General features: G+C 45.4%; 1 protein-coding gene across 4 annotated transcripts in view; it reads right to left on the bottom strand.

Annotated features, from left to right (window-relative positions):
* Positions 1–924: 924 nt before the first annotated feature.
* The window catches only part of HPSE2 (heparanase 2 (inactive)), a 775,791-nt gene continuing 766,249 nt past the window's right edge, over positions 925–10,466 (bottom strand). For all 4 annotated transcript variants that reach the window (XM_017880548.1, XM_017880540.1, XM_017880532.1 and 1 more), the window contains one exon: positions 925–2,440. In XM_017880548.1, the coding sequence (XP_017736037.1) occupies positions 2,275–2,440 (166 nt within the window). In that variant the 3' untranslated portion in view covers positions 925–2,274. The remainder of the gene's footprint in view (positions 2,441–10,466) is intronic.

Raw genomic sequence — 10,466 nt, forward strand, 5'->3', positions numbered from 1 at the left:
TCTTCTTTCTCCTATTTTCTATCCCATGCCCTGGCCCCCGTCTCACACTTCACTTTCCTGCCCTCTCAGAGCTGAAGCCTCAGTGGGAGGTGCCTGGGCCCAGAGAAAGGGGCCCCTTCTGGGCAGCCTTGCAGGGCAGTCTCAGGGTCTGCCCCGTCTCTCCAGTTGCTTCCGTGCTGAGCACAGCCACTGACCTGGTGCAGCCTGGTCCTTGGGCTCTCCCTTTCTTGCTCGCTGTAGTACATCTCCTGTATGCTGTTCTTCCTGTGCTTAATGATAAGCATGTCCCCTCGCTTCCTGGAATTAGACAGTCAGCTTCCCTCTCCCAAATCCCCAGTTCTCCAAGCTCAGAATTCTCTCCCTCCTTTTTGGTCTAATTTCCCTTTCATCTCTCACTTTGCAGACTTGGCCCAAATCCTTAACTCCGTGTGCATCTTAGGCAGCCTCCCTAGCCTCTGCCCTCAGCAACCCTGCCTTGCCCCAACCCCATTCCTGTCCTTTCAAAAACAGCAGAAATTCTGTCACCGTCTCACTTGGTACAGTGTCAAATCTCTCCTCCTTCTAACAAAAGCATCATTCCTGTCATTTATCCTGAGAAAGAAAAGCACATCTATTGGGGGACCGTGCTGGGGGTGGTGGAGAATGAACAGACACAAGAGACAAAGACAAACAGAGAACATGGCGGCCGCGCCTAGAGCCTCCGCCTCACTTTATTTATACTCCATAAATTCCACGTCAGCAAAATAACACAATGCAAAACAAACTTTCTGCACCCAGATATAACCTTCTGCTTAGTTCCTTGTCTCTAAGCTCTTTCTTATTTTGTCTGCCTTCTTGGCGCCTACTAGAGTTCATTAAAAGTTCAACTAGAGATACTGTCCTTGACTACTGCAGTTCATTGAAAGTGCAACTAGCTAGAGATACTGTCCTTGAGCCTTATCTATTCTTAGCATATTATTTTCAATGGCACCTGCACACATCCACAGAAAAGAAAGTCATTTCAGCTGTAGCTCTTTGGCAAAGACCCTCATGCCCCTTGAATCATATAGAAGGTCCTCATCCCCCACTTCACACCGGCCCAACTCAGAAGCCTCCTACCTACCATTCCATAGTTTTGACCAGATCTTCATCCTCTAGATTCCCCCATTCTCTCCCAAAATAGCTAACAAAGTTTTGTTCTAGCTCAAATAGGCTACCTGGGAAGAGGCAAAAAGGTTAGATTCAGTTGTGTCTTCCAGTGATGACCTTTGATTCACACCTTTTTCTTCTTTTTTTAAAATAATGATTTGAGTTAATCAAACATTAAGGGCTTACCCTATAGAGCCCCTAATATTCTCTTAATTTTGGGGAGGTCTAATGTGCTTTGTCCAGTTGGGGTGTGTGTGTGTGTGTGTGTGCGTGTGTGCGTCTGTGTACCTGATGTTTCAGTATGCTTTCTCTTTGTGCTCAAACTCTCTCCCTCATAGCAATATGAAGAATGATGATTGCTTTTTGTTGTGCCTAGTAAGCTGCTTTCCACTCAATGACTTGACTCCCATTACAACTCTGGGGGAATCTGGATTCACAGAGCAATAGAACCTTCTTACCAAATCTGGGGTGTGATTGTAATTTTACTTTTGAAGCACCTGCTTCCCAGAGGAATTGCCAGTGATGGATGCCACTGTCAGGAACCCAGATGCGCACGCTCATACATCAGCCGAGAAATCACATAAACAGCCCTCCCGGCAGGCCAGGGCTGACGCACCCATTGCTCCCCTATGGAAAGAGATGTGTCAAAAAACTCAGGGCAGCAGCAAGAAAGAGGCAGAGAAGAAGGAGTTGGGAGAGGATGGGTTTTTGCTAGTCCACCCAGTTTTTTTCCTTCGTCATCTTCCTCTGAGGGCAGCAGCAGCAGCAGGCTAAGGTTTGGGTTTGTGGTTCAAATGCTGTGTGACAGGATCATGGGGAGTTGTCTGGAAACATTTCTCCTGGGAGTGTGCTGTCAGCTCGTTTTCATAGTGCACATGAAGGGAAACATTCTGCTCTATACACATGCCTTTATCCTTATATAGGTACAGGTTATGTCTACATTTTCCTTTGGGATGAATGTGGCCTACCTAGGCTAAGATCACGCTATGACATTTAGTCTCTTTGAAGAGCAAGTCTGTGTTGATTCCAGCAGGATGGGGCAGCAGGGGCTGGTTGCTAAGATGTCTGAAAACAGAGGATACTACTGGAGTGGAGGAATGGAAGCAGCCCAGCGGGCCCACTGGTAGCCGTGAGTGTTAGGATAGCTTATCGGTAGCGGCAGGCCAAAGCATTGACATTCTTGACCACATAAAAGCCCATGGTGACTGGAGGGATGACCAATGTCCGGCCGGCCCGAAGGGGGCGGGGCTTCAATTCTGGGAGGGTCCCGTCGTCCACCATCACTAAGGGCTGGCCATTCAGTTGCACTGACCTACAGTGAGGAAAAACAGTATGGGACTCATTATTGCATCATAAGGGAGCCATTGCAACAAAGCCTAGCCCCAGATGGCCTGGCAGTGTCTGATACACACACACAGCTAACACTTATTGGCACTGGCTATGCCTTAGATTCTGACCTAGGTGCTTTACTTTAATAACTCATTCAAACATCCCAACATCCCCCCACCCCCCACTCCCCCGAGGTAAGGAACTATTAATATCATTATCCCCATTTCATCTAGAGTGGCTAGGTGACTTGCCCCAAGTCACACAGCTTGAAGGTCCAGGGTTTGAGCCCAGGTAGTCTACTTCCGGAGACACATTTAGAGAAGTGAGAAGTCTGTGACGCAGAAACTGGAATGTTTCATTCCTATTTTTTTAAAATCACAATATCGGCTCAGTTTGACTTTTCCACCTAAAGAGTTTTTACCTGTGGAATGATACATGGGCTTAAGATGACGTCAGAAATCTATATAATTCATATCTCATTAATTTACTTGACAGATCAGATAACCTTGCTTGTCTAGGGTTATACGGAAGGGAGACAGAGACATAGGTAACAACTCTACTTTTTCTAATTTAAGAATGAGTTTTGGCTGGGCGCAGTGGCTCATGCCTGTAATCCCAGCACTTTGGGAGGCCGAAGAGGGAGGATCGCTTGAGTCCAGGAGTTTGAGACCAGCCTAAGCAACATAGCGAGACCCCATTTCTACAAACAATATAAAAACAAAATTAGCCTGGCAGGGTGGCTACTTAGGAATTTGAAGTGGGAGGATCACCTGAACCTGGGAGGTTGAGGCTGCAGTGAGCCAAGACTGCACCACTGTACTCCATTCTGGGTGACAGAGAAACTCTGTCTCAAAAAAAAAAAAAAAAAGAAAGCGTTTTCATATTTAATATTAACAGATGTTTCCATTTAGCAAAACAGCAAAGTAGGTGATAAAGTAGGCACTTGTGATCACAATTCGCCTATCTTGCTTTTATTCTTTCTGTATAGCCAGCCACCTTCACCCTGAAAAGGTGGACCACATACATAGCAAACTGAGAAAAGAGAAACCGCTCATCTTATGCTGGATGAGAGGGAAATGCCACCTATCCTTGACATCTGGTACCAGAATCCTGATAATGTTCCAGTTGTTTCTCACAGCCATGCACCCAGGTGGAAGCTTAGTTTTATGGGTCAATAGAAAAGGCCAGAAACAGGCCACCATCTGGAAATAAGGTTGTGAGTCACCCTCAGAAAATCAACATTGCATAGGGATGACTGTTTCTGGGCTTTGCCCAACCTCCAGTGTGATAACATTGCTGTGATATCATCTGAGCTGTAAAGAGAATAAAATGTTATAAATTGATATAAAGGTCTTTGTTTAGTGTTTCTTTGTGGTATGAATGATAGACAAGGTTAGAGAGAGATAATCAGACCCATGCCCGATAGAGCAGTGAATTCCCCTAGATAAGTGTGTTGTAAATTGCTCCCAGTAGAGAGCTAGGCAGAGAAGAGATCCAGGCCTGGCCCCAAATGGCTAAGTTTGGGCTAGGTCCAGATCTGACAGGCCAGAGGGAGTAGGCCCCCTTCTCTTGCTAGAATGACTGAGTGAGTAAGTGTGTAGGAGGCTCCTATATGGAGAGCCAGGCCTGCCTCTGGAAGGCGTGGGGGTGGGAGAATTGAGATCTGAAGGTCAGTGTTGACTGCATGAGATATGCAAGGAGCTTTTTCTTCCAAATATGAGAAGTGACCCTCTCTAGTGAAGACAGCCTACTCACTGGAGTGGAAGGCAGGGCGAGGAGAGTGGTTCAGTTAAGTTACAAAAGAAGCCCAGATGGATCTTCACAGTGTATTTTCATTATTTTGTTTCAGGTGCTGTGAATATCACCCAGACATAAGCACAGTCAAATACAAGTTCAATAATACTGATTAATCTTTCTAAGGCATACTCAAATTTATATCAGGTCTCTGCTCGAAAACCTTCAGTGGTTTCTCCCACACACAGAATTCGGTGCAAACCTTTCTTCTGAAGAATTAGGTAATGCCCTTTTAGGTTCAGATGATCCCAGAGTATTGACATCTTTGGGTTCTGGGGAGTGCAAAACAATGTGTGATAAGCAAACCTTTAACAATCTATACTAATAAGGAGTAGTTATCCTGGGACAGGCCCTATTCTGGTTTCTTTATTGGTTGGTTAAAAAGTTAAGAGTAGAACCAGGAAGGATGGTGAAGATTCTCCACCGAAATCTGTAATTCCAGGAGCCAAGTCGCTAACTAGCTAGATGGCTTTGGCAAATCCCCTAACCTCCCTGCCCTGTTGCTTTTGCATCTGTAAGAATGTTATATAGGCTATAACACCAAAGAAATGAAATAAGAAATATGAAAGTGCTTTGAAAGCATAATGAGCCACGTACTTAAGATATGATGTTTTTGTTGTTGTTATTCTTATTCTTTTTATTTATTTATTTTTTTGAGACGGAGTCTCGATCTGTCACCCAGGCTGGAGTGCAGTGGTGCATTCTTGGCTCACTGCAACTTCTGCCTCCTGGGTTCAAGCGATTCTCCTGCCTCGTCCTCCTGAGTAGCTGGGATTACAGGCATGTGCCACCACACCTGGCTAATTTTCGTATTTTTAGTAAAGACCGGGTTTCACCATGTTGGCCAGGCTGGTCTCAAACTCCTGACCTCAAGGGATCCACCCGCCTTGGACTCCCAAAATGCTGGGATTACAGGTGTGAGCCACCATGTCTGACCTGTTGTTGTTATTCTTTTTAATGTCATTGTGGACAGATGCACTTTTTGGTCTTTATCATACCTGACTGCTCTGTGGTACTGACACTTTTCAAGGCTCCATTCTCAAAACCCTCTCTCTCCTTGGCTCCCATGATATTTCTCTCCGTTTTCCTCCATTTCTGGATGCTGTTTCCTTTTGAGAGGGAGCCGTTCCCCTCTGCCTGCTTCTCAGATGCCAGGGTTCCTAGTGTTTTGTCCCTGGACTCTTCTCTCCCCACACTCTGCACTCCTCCCGGGGTGCTGCTACTCTCACCCATGACTTCGGTTACTATCCACATACTGATGCTCCCCAAGCCTGTGTCTCTACCCTACATTCTATGAACTTGTGTATCTCCACTTGGCTGTACACATGAATTTCAAAGTCACTAGGTCCAAATTCAAAATCTTCTCCTCAAACTCTGTCCTTATCTCTGCTTTTTTTTTTAATCTTTGTGATGATATCGCCATTTATTAAATTACCCTAGCCAGAAAGCTGGGAGTCTTCTGAGACTTCTCCCCCAATTCCCATGTGTAGGGTAACTACATCAAAATAATTCACCTTATAATGTTTTTCAAATCTGCTCCTTTTCCTCCATTCACTGCTATGTTTTTAGCTCAGAACTCGCCTCCTAACCTATCTCTGGGCCGCATTGCTGACAGCTATCTGTTGTCACTGCACTGCTTCAAACTTGCCAACACTCCCCTTCCCTTACACTTTATTGTGAACAATGACACCCAGCTCCAGCTACCTCTCCAGTCTCAGATCCCGCCGGGCCCCTCTCCAATGCTCACTGTGGATCGCAGACCTCTGGGAGTGGGTGTTGGTAAAGAGTTGCCAGTTATTGTAAGAATTTCATTAATATATGCATACACAAAGATGAAGATTGAAAAAATTATGTCTTTCACAGAGATGAGGTAAATATTACTCAATGAAAATATAAGTAGTTATTGTTGGGACTGAAATACACAAGTTCATTTAAAAGTATAGTAGGCTGGTGTGGTGGCTCATGCCTGTAATCCCAGCACTTTGGGAGGCTGAGGCAGGAGGATCACTTGAGTGCAGGAGTTTGAGATTAGCCTGGGCAACATAGTGAGACCCCATCTCTACAAAAAAATAAACAAAATTAGATGGGTGTGGTGGCACATGCCTGTAGTCCCAGCTACTTGGGAGGCTGAGGTGGGAGGATTGCTTGAACCCAGGAGGTTGAGACTGCAGTGAGCTGAGATTGCACCACTGCACACCAGTCTGGGTGATGCAGCGAGACCCTGTCTCCAAAATAACAAAAAGGTGGAATATATTTTTCAGGCCAGGTGCAGTGACTTATGCCTGTAATCCTAGCATTTTGGGAGGCTGAGGTGGGTGGATCACGAGGTCAGGAGTTTGAGACCAGCTGGACCAACATGGTGAAACTGTCTCTACCAAAAATACAAAAATTAACCAGGCGTGGTGGCACACACCTGTAATCCCAGCTACTCAGGAGGCTGAGGCAGAAGAATTGCTTGAATCCGGGATGCAGAGGTTGCAGTGAGCCGAGATTGCACCACTGCACTCCAGCCTGAGCGACAATGTGAGACTCTGTCTCAAAAAAAAAAAAAAGAAAATATTTTTCAAATGTAAATGCTAGTCAGCAGTTTTGGGATTAAAACGTAAGTTCATTTAAAACTGTTCTTCAATTCCCAATAGATTTTTTGGGAGGAGGGGGGTATCATGTACTTTTTAAGAAATAGATTTTAGGGCCGGGCGCAGTGGCTCAAGCCTGTAATCCCAGCACTTTGGGAGGCCGAGATGGGCGGATCACGAGGTCAGGAGATCGAGACCATCCTGGCTAATACGGTGAAACCCTGTCTCTACTTAAAAATACAAAAAACTAGCCGGGCGACGAGGCGGGCGCCTGTAGTCCCAGCTATTCGGGAGGCTGAGGCAGGAGAATGGCGTAAACCCCGGAGGCGGAGCTTGCAGTGAGCTGAGATCTGGCCACTGCACTCCAGCCTGGGTGGCAGAGCAAGACTCCGTCTCAAAAAAAAAAAAAAAGAAATAGATTTTAAAAGAACAATTACTATAATGTGGAAGGCCATGACATTTGTTGACACTTAAAAGGAACCCACATGCTTGAACAGGCCAAGCCCCCGAGCCCTAGTATGACCGAATTAAATGACTTGCAGTTTTGCTTCTGAGTCGTTCTGTCATTGTGTGTGGTGCTCCCTCCAGCTGTCCTCCTCTGCCAGACTAACTGCAGTGGATCCTTGCAGAGTCTGTGTAGGTGTTGCCTTCTCTGGAGAACCTTCTCTGACCCCTAGGTTGGGTTTGGAGTCCCACCTCTGGACTCTCTTAGCACTCCAAAGTTACTTCTAACTGTGGCCCTTATTATAGTGAGTTACTTGTTTGATCCCTCTCTGGGCTATGAATCCTCAGTGCCTAAAGAGGTGCTTGGCACAGAGTAGGGGTGAAATATTTTCTGAGCAAGTGAAAGGGCTTTTGAGGTTCTTTTGCATTATTTCTGATCTTCCTGGATTGAGTTTCTCCACCTCTAAAGAGGCTCCCTGGAGGTTTGCTGAGTGTGTTTCCAGATTTCATTAATGTGCCAATTACTCTCGCTCTCAGTGGCTTGTGGAGATGTTAGATAAGATCTGAATTATCACAGATTCTCTCAGTCATCACTCACTAGATGCCTTATCCCAACCTGACATAAGACTATTGATCATCGCCAGTGTTTTCCATCCTTAAAAAAGATCTATGCGACCATCTCTTAGCTAAATGAGCATAAGGTTTTGTGAATAAGGTTTTGTGAGACTTTGAGTCCTCATATGTCCTCATCCACAAAGTCCCTTCATTATAAAGATGGGCCATGTGCTTTATCATTTCCATTCTATTCTTCCTGCTTATATTTTTCTTTTAATATTTATCTTCTTACCCAGCAAAGTCATATCATGCTAAATATAACAATAATCTTTCATTTATATACATTGAACAGCTTGTAAGCTTGTAAACATAATCACATTAATGACAAAATTCACCAATTATGCAGCACTGTTTATGCAAAGGCACTACGCCATGATTTATTTTGACTATCTCATTTAGTCCTTACAACAACTGAGGCAGGTGTTAGCATTCCCGTATTACAGATGAGCAAATCAAAGTTTAGAGGGGTCTAAAACTCACCTAAGCCATACAGCTAATGAGTGGTGGAGCTGAGATTTGCACTGACACCCTTAACCATAGCCCTATCTGGCCTCCCTTGTCACATGTGATTGCTAAAGAGCCCCAGGAGATACACAGGCCAGTATTACTATTATTGTAACTTTACTATGGGGACAAGGTTGGAGAGGTTAAGTGGCCTGGGCAAGGTCATGTGGTTAATAAGTGGCTAAGCTAGGTCTCACATCCTGGCTTCCTGGCCACCTCTTGCTACTATTTCATGTTGTTTCTCCAGTTCCAGCTGGCGTTCACCAGGATTGTGTTTCTTTCTTTGAAAACCGTCCTTATCATATTTTCATCATATTCTGAGACCTCCTAACTGGCCCATGACTTTTCAAATCAAATACTGAATGATCCAGCCTGGGTTGAACTATTTCTCTTAATTCCCTAGCTTGCCTGAACTGCTGAGGGTATTTAAATTATCCAAATATTAGGACAACTGCATTTTATCACCATCTGTTTTTACAAAGTCTAAGTTACTTTCCAATTCCTAAACTTGTTTTATTAATTTTGAATGTTATTTAAAATGGGATTCAACGTGTCAATTTGGAGTCAAGCCCTCTGCCCCCCAGGTCTTCATGGGAGCTAGGAGCCCCTTGGCCAAGTCACTTCTCTGCTACCCTCTGCCCACCTGACTACAGTCTCTGGTCTTCATGTCTTATCACTGTTCTTGATAGCCATGGATATTTAAGCAAGGTTTCAACTGTTCTGAGGTGTCAGGGAAGTAAGTCTAATGAGCATGTCCTTTTTAAAGCTTGAAGATAATTTTCTGGACTACAGTCTGGCCAGCGGGGAACTTTAGTGGGGAGTTACGTGTTTTATCACGAGCAGCCTTGGGAGCTGCTGTGTAGCTCAGGCTGGCATATTTTGGGGCCTTGAGTGGGAGGTGAAGGGACTTAAAGAAAATTGGTTCTGGCCGGGTGCGGTGGTTCACACCTGTAATTCCAGCACTTTGGGAGGCTGAGGCAGGTGGATCACAAGGTCAGGAGTTCCAGATCAGCCTGACCAACACGGTGAAACCCTGTCCCTACTAAAAATACAAAATTAGCCGGGTGTGGTGGTGTGCGCCTGTAATCCCAGCTACTTAGGAGGCTGAGGCAGGAGAATCGCTTGAACCAGGGAGGTGGAGGTTGCAGTGAGCTGAGATTGCACCACTGCACTCCAGCCTGGCAACAGAGTGAGACTCTGTCTCAAAAAAAAAAAAAAACAAAAAACAAAAGAAAATCGGTTCTGTCTCACCCACTTTCAGAACATTTGCCTTCTCTGAGCCTAGTTTCTCCAACTGTAAGGTGAGGGGTGATAGGTCAGATGAACCCTAAGATCCCTTCTGGCTTAACCGTTTTTCAGTTGGGTTGCCTATGACTAACAGCTAGCCTGAGGCAAAGTTTAATGCCAAACCCAGGGTGATCCTGCATAAACAGAAATCTGATCATGACATTCACCTGTCTAAATATTCAGTGGCTTCCCGCTGATCTTAGAACATTGTCTGAAGTCCCTATGCACAGGCCCTATTATCTACTTCTCCAGTCGCGGAGAGGCTCACTCTAGCTCCTGCCCCTTCCAGCTCCCTTCCACTCCCACCTCCTTTCATTCTTTAGGGCCTTTTCTCTAATCTCGGCCTAAGGGCAGAGTTTTGCACGCGGTTTCCTTCTACCTGGACCTTTCTCCATATGCCCTCTCCCTCCCTTCCAGCTTCCTTCTCCTGGCTAACTCTTACTTGTCCTTCAAGTCAGGGGTGCTCCCACAGGACCCAGTACTTCTTGGATCTCAGCTCCTGTCACACAGCTAAGCTGATTGCTTGTCAGTCTCTCCACTAGATAGGAAGCCCATGTGTCTTACTCATCCGTCACTCTCCTGTCCGCCCACTCACACAGGAGGCGTCAATAAAAGACACATTGGATATAAACACGTGGGTAAAAGACTACTACCTAGAAGGAAAGACACTGGACTGGAAGATCAGAAACCCGTTTTAGTCCAGGCTTGGGACATGAAGTGTGCAGGTCTAGGTATGTGACCAGCCGATTCTGGCCTCAGTTTCTGGATTGTTAAATGATGAGAGAGAGA

Source organism: Rhinopithecus bieti, unplaced genomic scaffold (assembly GCF_001698545.2).
Source record: "Rhinopithecus bieti isolate Rb0 unplaced genomic scaffold, ASM169854v2 scaffold_425, whole genome shotgun sequence".
In the NCBI taxonomy this organism is placed as follows: Eukaryota; Metazoa; Chordata; class Mammalia; order Primates; family Cercopithecidae; genus Rhinopithecus; species Rhinopithecus bieti.